Consider the following 21,370-nt stretch of genomic DNA (forward strand, 5'->3'; position numbering starts at 1 on the left):
CTGTTATGAGTTTTGTAAACGAGCTCCGTGTGACAAACCGTGCAAGAAAATGTTTCGTTGCGGACATACTTGTAATGGTCTTTGCGGTGAAAGTTGCCCGCCCAAATGCCCATCTTGTGCCTACGTTAAAATACCTAACAACAACCCCAAAGCAAGGTACAAACCCCCCCCCACCCCCCCTAAATGGACTTCGAATTCTTGCCTCATCGGTCCCGTGCTACTCACGTGCTACTCACGTGCCACCTAGTGCCAACCGAAGAGAACCTTCCCGGTCTTACGGCGGGACTGATACACGTTCCATTCACGATCCGTGCTTAACAATAGACCATACGATTTTTCTATTGTAGCGTTTTTCATATGTAAGTATCTATCTAGCATAAACAAGATTCTATTCAATAGATAATAAAAGAAGTAACGAATAAAGTTCATTTGTTATTATTGTCAATTCAGTTTATTCTGTTTGCTAAATTTAACATGAAACGTAAACTTGTGCCATAAAGAGCCGTAGCGTTTTGCCAGTCTCTGTGGTTCAGTATAAAAGACTTGATAAAACGTTTTTTGTTTGGTAACGTTGTTGGTTCGCTATAGCGCCGTTACTATGCGTGATACCGTATGCGTTACTAATGAGTGTTTATCTAATGCTAATTGCAGGTCGACGATGGATGAAAGAGTGGCGCAAGTTTGAATAACGATTGGAATAATGACCACACTGGCTGGTTACATGAAAAGCAAAGGCTATAAACTCCAAATGGAGGAAATTAGGTGTACACATGAATTATAAACGGTGGATTAATAGGACGACCAAACCCATTCTTTTTTCACGTTCTCTGCAGTTAACAGTAAAAGTAAAAGTTTTATATAAATCAGGCAAAAATGTAAATAAATTCTTGTCGTGACCCTCGGACTGCTCAAAGTTGTGGTGATAATGCAGCTTTAAGAAGTCGGAATGAGCTGCCGCGAATTCATCTAAGTTAATGTCCGTAAGGGTAGACTATTAGATTTAGCTGCTGATTTATCCAAACGCATGGGGGGGGGGGGATAAGCAGCAATAATTGGGAAGGCGCAATCAAGTAAACTAATCTTAAGGGCCGTTTTCAAAATAAGTCCATAACCCCCAAAAACAAAAATTTCAAAATTGAAAAATAAAGCAAAGAAAAACAATCTTTGTTTTTGGGGGTAACATAGCCTTTTCCTCATTCGACCTACCCATCAGCCAGTATTCAATCAACATGGCAAATTTTTACATATTTATATCGTTATGCCTGGCGCCTCTCTCTCTGTATTTCACCTTCAGTCTCTCTCGCTCTCTCCTGTCTTCTTCTCTCTCTCTCTTTAAGCCATCACACCTTCGATTGCTGGGCAAAGCCAGCCACACTTTCCCAGCTAGCCATCTACCCCAGAACGTCTGCACTCGTCTTCGCTGTACTAAACTCAATGCCATCCCTTTTTCTTTTTGCTCTTCTTCCCGCTTCTTGCCTCCTTTTCTCTCCGACGACAATCATTCGTCTGTTTCTCTTGAAGTGGATATAACGTTGCCTTCGAATGAGTTTCCCAGAATCCAATTCATAACAATATAAACTAAAATGATTGCTTGAGTTTTTGTTTTGTTTTACATTTTATTCAAAGTCGGCTTCTACGAGAAAAAGAAAAACATTTTTGCAGTGCGCACAGCGACATCATTTACCCCACAATCTAACAAGGCTGAAAAGATTCCGATGTGATCAGTTTGATCGAAACTAAAATTGCATTTGTACAATACGAAAGCATTTACTAGATTATAACAGAACGAATCTGTTCAGGCATGAGTCTTCTTGTCGTTTCTGCCGTTTTCTGTCATCTATAGAAAACAAGGCGAATATGACGTGCACAATACGACATACTGACTGCAGTAACCAACCAGCTAGTCATTTTCACTTCCATACAATCGCCAATGTAACGGGCCAAACGACAGCCACCAAAAGATTTCATAGAAATATGCTACTCATATGCCACCTGGTGGCAACCGAAGAGTAACTTCTAGGTCTTATGGCGGGATTGGTATACATGTTCCAGTCACGATCCGTGAGTGCAACCGTTTCCGTTTCTATTGTAGCATTTTTTGCGTGTCAAAATTTGTTTAGCATAATTTAGATTCTTAATAATAAGTAACACAGCAAGTGACGAATAAAGTTCATTTTTTATTATTGTCAATCTAGTTCACCGTGTTTGCGAAATTTAGCATTAAAGCTAAACTGACGCCATAATGAGCTGTAGCTTTTTTCGATCATCTATGAGACAGTATAAAAGACTTGATGAAGCAAATTTCGTATGGTAAGTATGATAGGTAAGTATACGCTTAGTCGGGTTGGTGCAATGGTTCGAGTGATATAAGCTTGCAGCTATCACTTGTGACTCCAAATCACGAACCAAGCACACGGTCATTCCTCCAATAATGTGACCGTACTTAGTGCTCGTTGCATTCGAATCCGTTCGAATCAACGTCCTGACTTTTTCTTTCAGGCACGGGCATGGCTTAGGTGATAGTTCCCGAGGCGATTGAGGTTGGGTTTAATAGACGTTTGATTTTGATCACAACATTTAGCGTGCACTAAAAATTGGAGACATAGTCTTCAAAGATTCCACGCTGAAAAGGAATAAAGAGTCTGACGATGACTTGCTGTAAAAGCCAATCATGAATTTGAAGAAATGGATACCAAATGATTGTAAAGGTCGCCACTGTGGCAGCGCCAATCTGGACCAAATTCTTTAGTTGGGAGGGAAGTGAGGAATCTTTAGGTTGACAGGAAGCCAGCAAATAGAAGCCAGAAAATAGAAGTATTGCATGATACAACTCCATCTGCTTAAAGTTTAAGGCAGCTGAAAAGGCAATTGCTGCTAACACATTCTTTCCCTGAGAAACAAAATTGATTGCCCAAAAGGTCAACCCCAACGAAACACAATTGTACTGAAAATGACCATAATCTATAAGGGTAAGTCCAGAGTGTGAGGACAAAGCAAAGAAAACCCATTTATACTTATTACTCATCTTCAAGCTTCTAATGTAAAAATAAAGTGCACTGACAAAGAAAATACAATCAGACACAAGGACGGACATCCTCATGAAATATTGGTGGTCAAAGTTTTCAAATCCCTGAGACACATGGAGTTTTACATAGTCTTGGTTGATTTTCATAGCCACCGATCCAGTTAGGTAGCTTTGATATGCTGTGAGAGGAGGGTAATCCAGTCCCCAGTTCAATAAATCATTGTCTGTTGTATTTCTATACCTGATGAGATGGATATTCTATGAATAATATCAGCCAACCTATCTTGACATCAAACCTACCAATCCTGTATGGGTAAGTTAACCGTAATTTCCATCCAATGTCTTTGAGCTTCATAATCTCCAAATTTTGGAGGTTGATTTTTGCCAGAATATGGGAAAACTGAGACACCCAGTTTAATGATGATTGTAGTCAAAGCAATCACTTCTAACTTGTAAGGGACCTCCATAGTGAATCCTTACTACGCTATGACTACTATGACGAAAATCACTAAAAATAAATAACAAAACGAAAAAAACAAACAAAAAAAACAAAAATAGCTGAGTTAATTTAGTGTCTTCAAGTTGCAGCCTGCAATTATGGGTAAAGTATACATTTCAACTTGTCTCATCCTTTTTTGTGTGTTAATATGACAATGCAATTGTTGAGTTAAAGGATTTGTATGTTGTATATAGAGGTGGATTGATTGTTGAAAGTTTTGATGACTGCAATTATGTAACTGATTTATTAAAACCAATGGTTTGATTCCAGCAGCTTTTTATGGTATTATGCTGCTACTGGCTGTCGTGTCACTGATGGCTGGGTGGACCATGGGTGTGCCGATGGATTCGTCTTCTTCCGAGTACGGTAGTTATTCATACCAGACGACTACTGCTGCGCCGTACTACACCACGACGTATGCTGCCCCCAGTTATTACACTACAAAGGCGCCCGAGTACTACCCCACAACATATGCGGCCCCCACTTACTACACCGAAGCTCCCAAGTATTACAGCACCAAGGCTCCTGATTACTACACCACCACGTATGCAGCTCCGACTTACCATACGGAGGAACCAAAATACTACTCCAAAGCCATTATTTTTTTCCTCGTTTGCTTACTGATTTGGGTCTTCACACACCGTAAACTTGTAAGTAAACCATTAACCTTTCAATGTTGTATTTTTTTGTAGATATAGCTTAGATATTCCCCTTGTTGTGTGAATTTTTTAAAATATCTATCTGATCTCTAGTCATGATCTATAAATTCCTTTATTACACCCCCTTTTCCTTTTCCCCCTTTTTCCCCCACCCCCTTTTTCAAAAGAAAGAAAGAGGGGGTGGGGGAAAAAGGGGGAAAAGGGGGAAAAGGGGGAAAAAGGTGGTTTAATAAAGGAGCAAATCAGTAAGCAAACGAGGAAAAATAATGGCTTTCAGAAAGTTCGTTCGACGCGCCACCATACGGCATAGGACGAGCATAGCTTTGATCATTCCTCTCAGCCCTATCCCCGATCGTAGTCTTTACCTCTTAGTCTGTGGTTAGATTTAGGCTGCGTAAAAACAAAAACAAAACTTCAAAAGAAAAAAATAGTTTCTATATTATTCGCAAGATAAGTTTTTATTTTGCCAAACAGCTATATAAAAGACAATTCGACTTTTGAGTGAAAGAAAACATATTGTGTAAACAAAATCAACAACTTACGTAGGTCCTCAAGTAGGCGAGACATTGATTTCAACTCGCGTTTTTGTATTCAATTTTTTTACAGTAAGAATATCTAAAATCTAGTTGTTTTGTTTAGCCGATAAATCGAAGCACTATTATCTATTCAATAATCACATTGAAATATGTATCTACTTTGGAATACTTTATGTGAAATAAAAGTTCCTGCACCACTGGGTCGAGAGTCCATTTGTCGCTGGATCACGAGTCCGTTTGTCGTTGAGAATAAAACACAAAAAACAAAAATTGTCCAAAGGTCGCTGCACAGAAGTCCATTTGTCACTTGCCCGGGAGTTCCCTTGTCGTAAAGTATAGGACTTGCTGGGTTCAGCAACAGTTAATTCCGTTCCCAAACGTCGGGAACCAATAGTCCAAACGTCGCTAGACAGCTGTCCTCTTGTCGCGAACCGCTCGTCCAAGTGTCGAGGGACCATAGTCCAAATGTCCGAAAACCTGGAGTCCTTTTGAGCAACTAGCCCTAATGTCGCTATCCCTACGTGAGTCCTTGTCACTAGGGATCGGCCCCGACCCTAATCGGGGTGCATTTTGTCAATCGGGTTTCGAAATTCAGGGCTGGGCGCTCGGGGTGAAAATTTTTGAACCCCGATCTCAATCGGGGTTGTATCGGGGTGCCTAATCAGGGATGCAACCCCGATTGCAATCAATCGATCGACGTAAAAACATAATCGATCGAGTCAAAATCAATTATTATGATAAAAATCGGGGTGCTCACCCCGGTTGCCCAGATAAAACCCGACCCAAATTCGTAGTTTGAATTCAGGCGCCATTTTTGAAAATGGCGTCGGGACAAGCGGGTTAACTCGATTTTTTCGCCCAGCCCCGGCTGACGAAATAGCTCCCCGATTCAGCCCCGATTGCCTTTTCCCGGGGTGGGGCGAAGCGGTTGACCGGATTATGGCTCATCGGGGTCGATCGCTACTTGTCACAAGTAATAGAGGAATAAGAAAGTGACTGACGTGAAACCCCCCCCCGCCCTGTTTGCGAACGCACTCTTGCGGATTCCGCCATGTTTCTCGCAACTTGGTCTCCGTCACCTAGGCCAACCCTTTGGCTCTTCATATGAACCATACAGTTGGCCTAGGCCAACTAGGGCTCGGCCCCGATCACACTCCAATCCGGGACACCGCTTATAAGCTTCCCCGATTAAAATCAATCGGGGAAGTTCGGTGCGGGGATTTCTTTTTTCGGTGCGGAATGGTGCTTTAATCGGTGCTGGATCGATATCACCGCTTCAGCCATAGGGGTCTTACCCGTGACCTTGCGTTCTGATAGGCCAACGAGAATCACGTGACTAGGGTCACATTTTGTTCTTGTTGGCCGCAGGGAACTACCAATTTAGATCACTATTGATTGATAATTGGGGAAGGCAGACTTGCCGTGATCGATTGTTGATCGAGATCGATTTGATCAATCGATCGTTTTTTTCTGATCGTGAGCGAGCGACTGATCAACTGCTCAGATCGAGATCGAGATCGAAAGGTCGTTGATCAAATTCGATCACTTACTACAACGCCATCTATGATTCACAAACGCAATTTCATATCAAGCTTTGCAGACACCCTCACATGTCAAAACCAGATAAGTCAATGCTCAGTGGTAGTTCTTAGTTTGATAGAGTTATCTTCAGTTATGGCTGAACCAATTCCTTCAACATCAGTAGTGATGGACCCTTAAATTGGACCTGTAAGTAATCTGATTATATATTATATGTGTAACGACGGGGGAAATGATAAAATTAAATTTGTTATTCAAGCACTAACAATGAAGTTGAAAATGAATTCGAATCAAGAGGAAAATCTGGAAGAAAGTATCGATCTCCACCGAAAAAGGAATCATACAGCGTTTTTGTCCGACCAAAGTTTTTCAAGAAAATCAGTTCTACTGAAAAAAGCTCTGTACATCAATATTTGCTAGGATGTATTAAAACAAAAACGACAACAGTGTTTCACTCTTCATCAGTGTATCGTATTTGAAAAAAACGAGTATTTTAAAAATACAAATACTGTATTTTAAAATACTCGTCCTTCAAAATACATTTTTTCTCCCAAAACCTCATATACCAAATAATATAAAAACCAAATACAAATACAAATACGAAATAATTTTTTCTGTATTGACTTCTATTGCTCCACATTTCTTTCATTCAAACTAGTAAATCTTAAAACTAGTAAATCTTACTCTGCTTGAAAGCTGGAATTGGCTGCGTGTTGGGTGGTGGATCTGGAACCTTCGGACTTGATGGAATTATTTCTTCGTCCTCATTTCCTGAATCCACTACCAGCCATTCTGTACCATCTGCAGTGAGAAGTTGATCCGGGGGCTCATCTAAAGTATGAATCTCATTGGCTTGTGAGGCCTGACCAGAAGACTCATCGAGCAGCATCTGATTCTCTTCGTTGAGAAGATCTTTTTGTACTTGAGTCAGATTTTCCAAAATAGGCTGGGATTTTCTGGGACGTCCACGGCCTCTTACTGCTTTATTTTTAACTGTCTGTCCTGTTGTGTACGTGGCAACGTCCGATGACCCAACCGCCAGGGGCTACTCGTCGGGGGCCGCAGTGGGTTTAGGAAAGAAGCTGGACGTGGATGCGTGACTCGAGTGTTACTGAGAATACAATTACGATCGCCTTTGCGACCGAACCCAGACATAACATGGCGCAGTTGGTATTACCTTCGTGTTTTCACACCTTCTAGAATTCTTTTTTAGTGCAACTTTTGTGTTATCGCGTGTGGGGAAAACTATCTTTGTGTCGCTGGTGTGTACGGGCCCCACGAGTCGTCGGCGGCCATTACGGCGTCCCACGCTTTGCCCCACCATCTCTCTCGACTAAACGTTCTCTGGTGAGCACTACGTACGCATCTCCACTTGTTGGTTATATCCTTGGCAGCTCGGGACTTTTCTTTGTATCTGTGGCGACTGGGGCAGTGTGCTGAAGCAACCATCTTGTTATCGTGGGCAGTCATTTTTTTTCCCCCACACGGCTGTGTCGCCTCTTTTTTAACACCTGACGTGTGTTTATGTCGACGTGCCCTTGGAACTTGCGTTCATCTGGCCTGAACCCACAGCACACCCCTCTCCCGGTGCATCGGAGACGGAGACGCGCCAAGCAGCATCCAGTTTCATCAATCGCGCGTCCTTCCGAGGAGGGCGAAAATATGGCGTCGGCGAGCGACGCTATGGATGCGGCAGTGGCAGCGGCCAATCGCATCGACGCGGTTGAACAACTCCAAACGCAAATGTCGGTGCAATTGACAGGCATTGCGCAACAACTTCAGCTGTTGCTCGGCGGCGGTGGTGGCGCTGGCGGAGGCGTCGCAGGCGGAGGCGTCGCAGGAGGTGGTGGCGCCGGCGGAGGTGGCGCAGGAGGCAGTGGCGCTGGCGGAGGTGGCGCAGGAGGCGGTGGTGCTGGTGGTGGCGCTGGTGGTGGTGGCGCTCCCCAACGCCGTCGTATCGACACCTCCTGTTTGGAGAAACTGCATGGAGACGCATCCCTGGCCCAGCTCCGCTCCTGGCGGAATCGGTGGAACGATTTTTGCCACTTGAACCAAATGAACGCCTACCCGGTGAATGAGCAGATGGCGGCATTTCGGATGGCGCTGGATCCAGCCATGCAGCAGGTAGTAGAGGTGGCTTTGGGCATTCTTCCCACGTCGCCCTTATCGCCCTCTGACGTCATCGACCGCATCACGGATCACGTCCGATCTAAATGGAACATCGCATTGGACCACGTGGCGTTTGATGAATGCCGACAGCACACGTCCGAATCCTTCGACGACTTCTACATCCGCCTCCGGACGCTTGCGGACGCGGCCGACATGTGTGACGCATGCTTGGATTCTCGGATGGCGACCCGCATCATGGCCGGCATACGTGACACGGAGACGCGGAGGAAGTTGCTGGCACTCAGTCCATTTCCGACCGGTCAACAGGCTTTCAACATCTGCCGTAGTGACGAGTCGGCTAAGGCCAGTGAAAAGTCGCTGAATCACACGCCATCAGTCGCACAGCTCCAGTCGAAGAGTCAACGCACCGATAAGCCGTCCGACAACCATAGATGCAGTTCCTGCGGACGCTCAGCGCACCGAACTAACGACCCCTGCCCAGCAACCGGTAAGCAATGTCATCGATGCGGTGGCATGAATCACTTTTCTCCGTGCTGTCCGAAGAATCACAAGCCGGAGAAAACGGAAGGGGCTGGAGCGAGCGGCGGTAGCAGCGGCAGTCACGGCAACGGTGGCACCCCCGGAAGCGGCGCCAATAGCCGAGGCGATGCCGGCAGCAGTCGGCCGCGTTCTCATATGCAGCGCGTAGTCATCGGCAACATTTGTGCGAAACGTCGTCACCCCGCCCCAACCATCTCTTTACAGTGTTGTGATGCGGACGGGGCGGTTATCACCACCGTGCATAACGTAACTCCCGACGGCGGGGCAGAAGTTACAGTAGCGGGCCTCGATGTGATGCACGCGTTGGGCGTATCAGAAGGAGACCTCGTGTCCGCGGCGTTCGACCTGGTAGTGGCAGACAAGTATACCCCCCTTTTGGCTGTCGGTGAGAAGGAGATCACAGTCTGGTACGAGGAAATAACGGCAGCGATCACCTTTACGTTTTGCCCGGAGGTGGACGGCGTCCTTCTGTCATGGTTCGACTGTGTCGCCTTGGGCATTCTGCACGAGGACTACCCTCGTCCATGGAGACATTCACAAAAGAGTACGTCCATCAGTTCTGTCGGAGCGACCCAACCATCTTTTGTGTATGACGGCCCTCTTCCATTATCTCCGTCCCCAGATGAGATCCAGCGGATTGGAGACGCCATCGCCCGGGTTTATGCTGACGTGTTCGACCAGTCCGGTAAACTCACCGAAATGAAAGGGCCGGAGATGGTCATCGAATTAAAGGACGACGCGGAACCGTATTATGTCAACGGCGCTCACCCAATCCCGTTCGCGGACCGGGCGGAAGTAAAGCAACTGCTGGACGGACTCGTGGAAAAAGGTATCATCATCCCCATGACCGAAGCGTCCGAATGGGCAGCTCCCCTGGTCATCACGCGTAAATCTGATGGATCTTTACGTATCTGTGTTGATCACACCAAGCTGAATCGTCACGTGCGGCGGCCTACTCATCCTACCCGAACTCCGAGAGACGCAGTGGCCGAGATCAGCGGCGATGCCACCTATTTTTCAACGTTTGACGCGGCCAGCGGGTATTTCCAAATTCCACTACACCCGTCTTCGCAGCATTTAACCGTGTTTATGACCCCGTGGGGCAGATACAAGTTCCTGCGAGCATCCATGGGATTGAGCAGCTCCAGTGACGAATACAACAGACGAGCTGATTTAGCGTTCCAAGGTGTCGACAATACCGTCCGCGTCGTGGACGACCTCTTTCGATACGACTCAACCTTTCCAGCACACGTGATGGGTGTCTGCGCTGTCCTATCGGCGGCCCGGGACGCAGGTATCACGTTCAACATCAAGAAATTCCAGTTCGCCCAACCGCAAGTTCAATGGGTGGGCTTCCAAATCCAGCAGGGAGGTGTTGCTGTAGACCCTGATAAAGTGCGAGCCATCTCGGACTTCCCGCGCCCGACGAACATCACCGAGCTCCGATCGTTTATGGGGCTCGTCGAGCAGCTGGCCGGATTTTCCACGGAGGTGGCCGCTGCCAAGGGCCCCTTGCGTCCTCTATTGAGCGCCCGCAACGCATTCATCTGGACCGAAGACCATGACAGCGCGTTCGCGGCCATCAAAGCCGCACTCACAGCGCCGCCCATCTTGGCCCATTTTGACCCATATCTGGAAACGTCCCTCCAAGTGGATGCTTCCCGCAAGCACGGGATGGGTTACGCCCTATTACAGCGCCATGGATCGATTTGGAAGCTGGTGGATGCCAACTCCCGTTGGTGTACCGACACCGAGTCAAGATACGCCATAGTGGAGTTAGAATTGGCGGCGGTCGAATGGGCGATGACCCGCTTGTACCTGCTGGGCCTACCCCACTTCCGGCTTGTCGTTGACCATCAAGCTCTCGTCACCATCCTCGACAAATATACGCTAGACGCCGTCGAAAATCCAAAACTGCAGCGTTTGAAAGAGCGCCTTTCCCCTTTCATCTTCACAACGGAGTGGCGCAGAGGCCGCGATCATGCCATTCCCGACGCTTTATCTCGAGCTCCTGTTCATGACCCGGGTCCAGACGACGAAGCAGCCAACACGGACACCTCGTCTTTTGCCCGACACGTCGTTCTGGGTCAGATCCAGGTATTGCAACGAGACACCGACGGCACTACGGAGCCAGATCCCGGCGCCGAGCCCGACCACCTGCCGGACCCCATGCTGGACCAACTGAGAGCGGCGGCCGTGGTTGATGCCGAATACAGAGACCTTAAGGCGGCCATTTCGTCTGGTTTCCCTGCTCCTCGAGACAAAACGACAATGTCTGTGCGCCAGTATTGGTCCATTAGAGAAGCGTTATCGGTCGATAACGGGATCGCCCTTTTCGGCCGCCGGATCATCGTTCCGCAATCCGCCCGGCGCGAGGTACTAGGGAAGCTCCATGCGGCCCACCAGGGGATTGTGCGGATGAAGCGGCGGGCCCGGCAGACAGTCTATTGGCCGGGAATTTCCAACGAGATCACCTTTCTGGTAGAGAGCTGCCAACCATGTCAGGAGCGGCGGCCTCATCACCAACAGGAGCCCCTCTTGCGTGACCCCCTGCCCACGCGGGTGTTCGAGGACGTCTCCACGGATCTTTTCCAGTTTGGCCAGCTTCACGTTTTAGTGTACGATCGCCTATCGGGCTGGCCCGTCGTTCATCGATGGTACCATGATCCGTCCGCCCGTGAGGTTTCTCAGGCCATCGTGGAATCTTTCACCAATCTCGGCGTCCCGGCAAGGCTTCGGTCCGACAACGGCCCCCAGTTTGAGGCCCATGCCTTCCAGTCTATGCTGCGCAACTGGGGAGTCGTTTGGGGCAATTCGACTCTGGGTTATTCCCAAAGCAACGGACATGCCGAGGCGGCGGTGGCGGCCATGAAGGATCTCGTAGCCAAAATCGCGCCAACCGGCGACGTGACGTCAGAAGCTTTCGCCCAGGGAATGCTGGAGTTCCGGAATACTCCCAGAGAACATGGACTCTCTCCGGCAGAGATGGTGTTCGGCCATCAACTGCGATCCATCGTTCCGGCGCATCGATCTTCCTTCGCGACCCGGTGGCAGCAAGTTATGGAAGCAACGGATCGCCAAGCGGAACTCGACGCTGCCATTAAACTCCGCTATGATGAACATGCCAGGCCATTGGGGCCACTTTCTGTCGGCACAGCCGTACGCGTCCGGGATCCGAAATCCAAACGGTGGGACAAAGTCGGGGTCATCGTGGCCATCGGTCGGTACCGGTCGTACCGCATCAAATTTGCGAGCGGACGCGTCCTATGGCGTAATCGACGTTTCATCCGCCCCATGTCGGTGATCCCAGACAGCAAGGCAATTCCTGCCGGCGGGGCGAGCGGCGATGGTGACCACGAGCCGAGCTGCGGCCTAACGGGCGTGAACGACACACACACTCCTCCCGATGCAGCAACTGTTCCGGCCACGAGCGATCAACGTCCCAGATCGATTGTACGGCGCGGCACGCGCACACGAAGAAACAAAGTCCATTTTGAGTGTGAAGGATTCTAATAATTGGGCCCATCTGTGTCAGTTTGCCTTTACTTTGCGGCCCCGATTACGTGTAAGGTGCCCTTATTCATTCCCCTTATTTCATTCACTCTTATTGTGTGCGTTCCCGTTTCCCAACCTTTGCGCCGGTATTGGTTTATGCCATTATTTTTGTTTGTGTTAAGCGGTTCGCCGCTCGTTATTCGCCTTCACCGCTTGGGACGGGTTGTTGTGTACGTGGCAACGTCCGATGACCCAACCGCCAGGGGCTACTCGTCGGGGGCCGCAGTGGGTTTAGGATAGAGGCTGGACGTGGATGCGTGACTCGAGTGTACTGAGAATACAATTACGATCGCCTTTGCGACCGAACCCAGACATGACAGTCCAAGGTTCTGTCTTGCCGACATTCTTGTCACTGAATCAGAGGATATGCCAAGTTATTAGTTTATGCCATTACGTATTTTAAGAATGTTCAATAACTTAAACACTTACCGTGGGTATTATACAAGTTCTTCAGAACGCACAGTAATAAGAAACAATCCCATTTGTAGAGAACTAGAGATATACGTTAAAGAAACTTGTGGTTTAATGAAAACACACACGAGACAAACAGACGACGAAAAATGCAATTGAAAGTTTTGAAACTAGAAAAAGCTATTGCAAAACGTTTTGCAGGTGAAATAACGCTGTCAAAATGAAGTTACTTTCGATTCATACACTGTACTGCTGCCAACTTACAAACTTCAAATCTTTGAAAAAAAAGTATTTTGTATTTGTATTTGTATTTTATTCACTTTCAGCGTAAACGACCAATACAAATACAAATACTTTCCCACATAACACAAGGCAGTCCGTCGGATGTCCGACAAATGTCGGGGTCGGATGTTGAGTACATCTTTTTGATATCCTCCGGACAGCCCGATATCCGATTTGGATGTCCTATGGATGTAATTTTTTTTGGTTTTGACCGCCCTCAACAGCGCCGTCGGACATTCTAAGGATATCCGAACGGGCTTTCATTTGGCTATAAATATGACATGTATTGGACCTCTAATCTAGAAAAAACGTTAGACTATGTCAGGATTCGAACTCGGGTCTCCCGCATCTCAGACGAATATTATTCCACTGTGCCAATCTATATATATATTATGTATAATTTTCGAACAATACAATCGAATTGTTGTAAAACACATGAGCAAATTCGATAACAAATCACATACAGGATTTTTAAGAAGTCAAGATGATGTCGAACTTAGGTTAAACCAGAAGTGTATAAATTTAAATTAAACAATTTAGGATGAATATTTTTTGAATTTTAAACTTCAGTATGATTTATTAAGTTTAAAGTAGTTTATTATTATTTGAAATTAAAATCCTATCACAAGTATACTTGCTTTGAATATTATTAGATGCCGAATAATATTTATTTTCTGTAAGTTAATTTCCAATGGCTTGGTTCTCGTAAGCGAAATGGAAAGCCTGTGCAAACAAACTCACAACTTACATATATTTTATTAATTTTTTGTAATAAATTTAAAAATTAACCATCCGGCAAATAGATAATTACTCCTTTATTTTTTCAATTTTTCGTATTAAATGCTGGACTTAAAATAAAAATATGTTCAAAGGTAAAATTTGAACACGGTTAAGTTTTCCTCTTTTGGAAACAAAAAAATTTTGACAATTAATAATAAAACTTAGTGATCGGCCCCAATTAGTTCTAATCGAGTTAACCGCCCCGCACCGATAAAGTGCATTCGGGGTTGAATTGAGGTATCACTTTTTCAACTGGGGCGGTGCGGGGAAAAATTTGAGGTTAACCCGTTGCCCCAAAGCAATTTAAAAAAAACGCCGTTCTTTCGGTTTCAGAGTTAAAATCGGGGCGAGAGGGTAGAACGAGCTATTATCGGGGTTGTTATCGGATAGATCGGGTGAAACAGTCAATCGATAATGTTTTTTGCATTGATGAATCGATTGATTGCAATCCAATTGATTGCAAACCCCAATTGAATTCGGGGAGAAGAATTTTCCACCCTGAGCCACGCCTCGTTGGCCCGAAATAAGAAACCCGATTTTCAAAAAAGCGCCCCTATTGGCTCGAGGCCGATCCTTAAATGAAACAATTGAAAATCTTCTTGGCTGTTGGAAGGAGGTCCGTAGAATATAATTTTCGCACATCCATTGCACTTCCAAGGTGACTAGCCGACGGACATCCCTGGGACTACCCATTGAGTACATAGATATCTAACGGATGTTCGGCCATGATTCGGACATCCGACGGCAGAAATGTGCTATATGGGTTAAATAAGAAACAGCCCAAATACAAATACTGAATAAAATACGTATTTTATGTATTTTATTTTAAAATACTTGTATTTTAATACCCAAATACGATACACTGCTCTTCATTAAGCAATGCTAGAAGAAATGTTATTGTAAGTATGCTAAAGTGTCTCTTGCTTTTGATAATAACTTTCATTGATGTTAAATTTTGTGTGATTTAGACCTTTCATAAAGCAAGATTGAATGAGTTCAATTTGGAATTTGCTGCTGGCAAAAAATCTGTGAGTTCCAACGAGAAAGTTTCTCATAGTGTAGAAAAGCACTTAGTCAATCTCAAAGATCCACCTGTTACAAAACAGATCTTGACCCAATCAGATCTCGACACAGCAATAATGGTAATAGGAAAGCTATGGAAATATAAATTATGGATGTGTTTATCTACTAACATTTTCAATGTTTCAATTCCAGAACTTCATTATCAAACATACTCTCTCTTTGAGTGACGTGTTTGAAGTGAGGTTGAGGTTGTGAAGTTTTTTACTCAAAGACTTGAAATGGAATATTCTAATACAAAAACCAGTTTAATTATGGCCCTTGAAAATGCCCTGCATGTCGCAACTACGGCTGATATGTGGTCTTCCCGTAGACGGAGTTTCATTGGCATGACCGTTCATTGGCTTGGTAGTGATTTGCTCAGACGAAGGGCTTGTTTGTGTGTTCGCCGTGATATCGGCTCCCACACACATGATGTCATCGCCAAATGTACTGAAAGTGTGCACAAGGAATTCGGCATATCATCAAAAGTTAATTTCACCACCACTGACAATGGTAGTAACTTTCTAAAGGCTTTTAAAGTGTTTAGTGCATCATCCACTACCTCAGAATCAGAAGATGGGGAATATGAAGACTTGGATTTTGACGACGATTTCGTTTATATTGACCTCGGGGAAATATTTGATAATTATGCAATGGACTGCGCGGTGAAGGAAGCATCAGCCAATTCTGAAGAGTCATCCGATGATGACAATATTGAAATACGTGATCAAAAAAAAGAACGAATTAAGCTTCCGAGACACATGAAATGTGCGTGTCATCTTCTTAACCTAATTGCAACTACTGATATTTACAATATCTCGAATATAACTTTCAAAAAACTGAAGAAGCGCCTTGACGCCAAGTTACAAACAATGTGGAACAAACAGGCGCGCAGTTCATTAGCGTCAGATTTTATAAAGAGCAAATTAGGAGTTTTACTCGTCTAGATGGAATTCCTTGTATTACGCCATCGAATGTATTACCAAGTTAATTGAATAAACAAATGACGAGCTTTCAGAAGTGTTTCAACATTTCAAGATTGCGCCGTTATCAATAACTGAGCAAGAGTTCCTTTTCGAATATGTTAGAGGAATAGAGCCATTCCTTCAGGCCCTGGACGTGCTTCAAAACGAAGAAAAAATGTCCCTAGGTTGTGTTCTTCCCACAGTGACATTGCTAAAGGAAACAATGAGTGCATTTTTCAACGACGAAACAATTGTACACTGTCAACCTCTAGTTCTGGCTGTATTGAGTGGTCTTGAAAAAAAGGTTTTGTGGGATGTTCAAAAACAGCTTTCTGCGGCTCGCTTCAGTATCTGACCCAAACTTCAAAATAATTTGGGCTGATGAAGAAGGGGCACAGCAACTAACTGCATTACTCAGATCTGCAGTACGTCGTCACAAGGGTTCAAATATGAACCTCGAACTCGGGTAATCCATTTTATCTTCTCACTTATCTTTTAGATTACGTGTTTATGTTCATTCGTTTCATTTACAGAAGCAAAAACATTCCTTCACCCACAAAAAAACCTTGATTTCTTGATGGATTAAAGAGAAAACGAGCATCTCTGGAAGCTGATGGGGTAGACAGTTTTCTAAGTGATTGAATGGCAGAACTAAGTTCTTTGGAGCGATTCCCAACAATAAAGAAGATATTTCTGTAATTATTTCTCAAGTCCTTTCCTAAATTTATTTTTTCAACTATTTAATTTTCTTTTTCTTATTGGTAATTGATAGGGAATATAATAGTGCTCTGCTATCTTCAGCCGCCTGTGAGCGAGTTTTTAGTACCACGGGCTTAAATTTCACGGCAAACAGAAGTAAATTATCTAATCATAATTTTGAAATGTTAGTTTTTTTTTAATTGAACGGTACGTGCTGCCGGTTTTGGTCAATGAAACCATCAAAAACAATTCAAAAATAATAAAAACCTTGTGTTAATTAAAAATTTGTAATTTTTTAAACACTTCGCTCGAAAAAAGCTCGGCTGAGTGAGCGATCGATCATTTTGCAAAAGTGATCGATTGAGCGAGCGATTGATCACTTTTCTTAAATGATCAGTGAACGAGTGATTGATCACTTTTTGGTGATCGAACGGCATGTCTGGGGGAAGGCACCGATCACTGATATCACTGCACCGAACACCGAAATCACTTCACCGATTAAGATTATCACCGCACCGGATTGACTAAAAAGCTCCCCGATTGGCGGAGGGCCGAGCGCTAAGGCCAACTCTTTTTCAATGTATTTTTACAAGGGATCACGGGATGCCACCTTCTTTTGTTTTCAGCAGACAATCAGCTGGTTGATGTTTGTTTTGTTTTTTATTTAAATGTTTTATTTTTAAACGTTATTTAAATGTGAATTTTAATTTTATGTAAGTTTTATTTGTGTTTGTGATAATTGTAGTTAAAATCCACTTTTTAAATTAAAAAACAACTTGCTGTGTTTAACTCGTAGACAACATTAAAACAATTTTACATTAGAAGTAAGAATATTTTGTTAATTTCTAGGTAATATAATTTATTGATTATCATTCAACGAATTTTATGTAGGTTTAATAAAATGCTTAAATGTCTGACAGTATGATTTCAGTCATAGCTTTAAATTTCCATTCATTGTGTTGGCTGCGTTTTCCATCTACGATGGAAATTACACTGTTAGATTCAGAAAGTAAACCATTGTGGGAATTGGAACATCATGGGAACCAACGCACAATTTTGTATGGAAAAATGAGCTGCGTTGTAAAAAGGTGTCATCATATACCACGGAAAATTCTAAACAATACCTTTAACATTAAAATTTACCTGTTTTCTAGAACTAAGTACCCATGAATTTAATATTAAAAAGTAGCTCGTTCACTTACCTTTCACACAAAATTATTGCTAGTATCCTTCGGTAAATTGTAAAAGTTTCACAAATATTTTTTCGTGACCCCCTTTTTTCCCTGTGTGAATTCCTTAGAAGAAAAACAGACTCGCAAGAAACATGGCGGAATCCGCAAGAGTGCGTTAGCAAACATGGGGGGGGGAATACGCGTCAGTCACTTCCTCTATTCGCTAATTCCCCCTTGGTTTACCAAGGAGGAATAAATTTTTTTATTCCACTCCCCTTTTCTGAGTTGCTACCATTTTTTCCTTATTTCGTTTAAACGGCATTATAGATTTTGATGCTGGATAGCTGGTAATTAGCGTCTCGTGGCACTACTAATTACGAGTTGAAAATTTAAATTTATTATTTGGGGGAACAACGGGGTATTTCATGTTTTTCGAGAAAAAGGGCGGAGCTACACGCTCCATGTTTCACAGATCACCACAGATCATCCATGGTAAATCTTATAACAGTAAATATTTTTTGGTTGTGTTTTTAAAATTTCTGTATCAGTGTTGCAAATACTACCCTCTCCTGTCACATTTGTTACCATTGTGTTTCCCCTTTTTGTATAGTTATGATTTCCATCCCTAGATGCCAGGTCAAGCATGAGTCAACATTAGATCTTTCTGAAAATCAGAGAGTGAGTCGGGATTCGGCCAGACGTCCGACAGGACGTTAGGAGCCCTGTGTTAGCTAGCTACCCTTCGCGTGAGTCATTAAGAAGGAGCCCCTCATATAGCACATTTCTGCCGTCGGATGTCCGAATCATGGTCGAACATCCGTTAGATATCCATGTACTCAATGGGTAGTTCCAGGGTTGTCCGTCGGCTAGTCACCTTGGAAGTGCAATGGATGTGCAAAAATTACATTCTACGGAACTCCTTCCAACAGCTAAGAAAATTTTCAATTTTTCCATTTGAGGATCGGCCTCTAGCCAATCGGTGCGCTTTTTTGCCAATCGGGATAAAAAACATAATCGATCAACTGTTTTACCCGATCCATCCGATAACAACACCGATAATAGCTCGTTCTACCCGCTTGCCCCGATTTTAACCTTGAAACCGTAAAAATGGCAATTTTTAAAAAGGCGATTGGGCAATTGGGTTAACCTCGATTTTATCCCCGCACCACCCTGGTTGAAAAAATGGCACATCAATTCAGCCTCGAATGTCCTTTTTCGGTGCGGGGCGGTTAACCCGGGCAGAAATTTTGTCTTCGTCCAATGTTGTTGCCGGTCCAGAATCGGTCATCGGTTCAAGTTCCAAATCGCACATCGGCCCGGGTCGTTTTCAACTTGAAATGTCATGCTTTTCCCGTTTCTAATATGCCAATGTTGTTAAATTAAGGCTCGTCGATGTTCTACCAGAATAAAATTTTAATGTTCGCACTGCAGACATGGGCTAGGTTAGGCGAATAAAGTTGGAAATGACCCGGACCGATGTGCGATTCGGGTTTGCAGCCAAAAACGGCGCAAAACCACATTGGGCCAACATTAAATATTTCAACATCCAAAATTAAAGAGTAGCTTAAAGCAAAACAAAAGCTTTATTCATCGTAAAATGAAGGACAGAATAACCTATCCGGATTTGCCAAATTTGAAACCTTTACCACTATACAACAACTTCATCATTCAGACGCATTATCCACTTAGCTATTTCTATATATTTCTAGTTATATATTTTCCGGAGTAATTCGGGAATTCGGTTGAAAACTTAAAACTGAAACAATTTCCCACTGAAAATCAAAGTTAGTTAACATTTAGTATTTGGTTACAGTTATATTCAAACAATTAGTGGTAGATGTTTATTTCAATTTGACACCAACACATTGTAAGGACTCCCACTAGAGTTAAGACTTTAAGTAAAATTAAGTTAACTGCATTTAGTTAAGTGTTTGTACAATCTTATACTCCTTTTCCCCACCATTGACCTCCTTTCCCTCGTTATCTCTTTTATGACTGTCTTCCGCTTGACCGAGGTGTCGATGACACCCAGTCTTATCATTGACCTTGTTCTTTCTTTACCACCAGTTCGCATGGCATGCGAACTGGTGGCACATTCCTTCATCTTTATTGCCCACGCTAACCTTATAGCGTCCGCATCTTGGGTGTGGTGTAAAACCCTACGCTTCTTAGATGTTCGAGTTAGTTCCCCTTTTAGCAGTCGTGTGTAGTTGTTGCACTTTGTGTTCCCTACTATCGTGTAGAACCCTAATAACAAGTGTTGGAGAAATAAACGATTCGTGCCAAGACTCACCGTACGCACTGTGTCCTCTTATACATCGCCGCTCCCCACTGCCAGTCCGACCCGTGCTTCCAGACCCGACGTCGCGGCACTCGCCGTCACCAACAAGGCGTCAACATGTCATCAACTCCAGCGTAAGTAAACTTCAATCTAACCTAGCTAGCTGTCCTACCTTTTGTTCTTTTCATATACGGGCAGCCGACGTGACTGACTGACGGATCTTAACAAAAATGACCATAAACCACCCACACCATCCGAAATACTACCTTTAATTGTACTTATACTATTTTATGCATTTATCACTCTGCTTGCGTGCAATCGAATCAGTCACGTCAGACGTGGCGGATTAATTATTGCAACATTACAAAAACAGCAGCGAAAAAGGAAAAGGTCAAGGACTGAGAGAAGATTATGTATTTATATTATACTGTACTTTATTTATTACTGTATTTAAAAAACCAATTTAAAATTTTTTTTTTATTGCAGTGAAATAATTTTTTTTTAGTTAGTATCAGTAAAACTATTGGTATCGCTATCGCCGGTTCTAGCCAAAAAATGTGTCGGTATTGGAATCACCGATAAAAAAATTTGTCGTTATCCTATCCTAAAACGGCGATAAATTAGTAAAAGTATCGTTAACAGCTCTGCCAATAGGTGGCTTTAAAAAATTAAATCTTTGTTCGGATTTTTGCGCAGGGTACTGTTCGTCTTACCCCTACCCCCTTAAGTAGCAAAATTTAAATAAGTAATAACTTCAGAACTATGGGTCTAAATCTTCAAAAATGTACAGCAATCGATAGGCCTTAACACATACTTTTGATATTATTTAAAATTTGGGCAAAAAGTAATAGAGGCCATAAGTATTCGGCAACTACACACTTATTCATCCTAAAGGCACTACTAGGATTTCTTTATTCTGTACTGAAATCCTACAATGACGACTTAAAGACGATTTTAGCGGGTATTGATGACCGGCAAAAACTGCTCTAATACACGTATTTTTATGGTCACCAAAGCTATCATTTTGGCGTTACTGGGACGACTTTTGCACCATAAAATATTGTATTCTGCCATCGGATTCGAATACGGGTCTCCCGCATGACAGTCGAGTAGTCTACCATATACGCAACATTCATTTATATTTAAGGTATTTTTAGACTGACATATTTTACAGTGAAATAGTTTTGGCTCCCATAATTAAGAAATGAATTTTCGAAGAAAATTAAGCATTTAAT

General features: G+C 43.7%; 1 protein-coding gene and 1 pseudogene across 1 annotated transcript; one reads left to right on the top strand and one right to left on the bottom strand.

Moving 5' to 3' along the window:
• Positions 1–2,512: 2,512 nt before the first annotated feature.
• LOC123474469 lies at positions 2,513–3,579 on the bottom strand (annotated as a pseudogene).
• A 3,769-nt stretch (positions 3,580–7,348) lies between these two features.
• Positions 7,349–8,336, top strand: LOC116927771 (forkhead box protein D1-like). Its single transcript, XM_032934830.2, is given in 2 exon segments — positions 7,349–8,221; positions 8,224–8,336. Coding segments are annotated over 2 exon segments (552 nt in total). The 5' UTR covers positions 7,349–7,782.
• Positions 8,337–21,370: the final 13,034 nt, after the last annotated feature.

Source organism: Daphnia magna, linkage group LG7, assembly GCF_020631705.1.
Source record: "Daphnia magna isolate NIES linkage group LG7, ASM2063170v1.1, whole genome shotgun sequence".
In the NCBI taxonomy this organism is placed as follows: domain Eukaryota; kingdom Metazoa; phylum Arthropoda; class Branchiopoda; order Diplostraca; family Daphniidae; genus Daphnia; species Daphnia magna.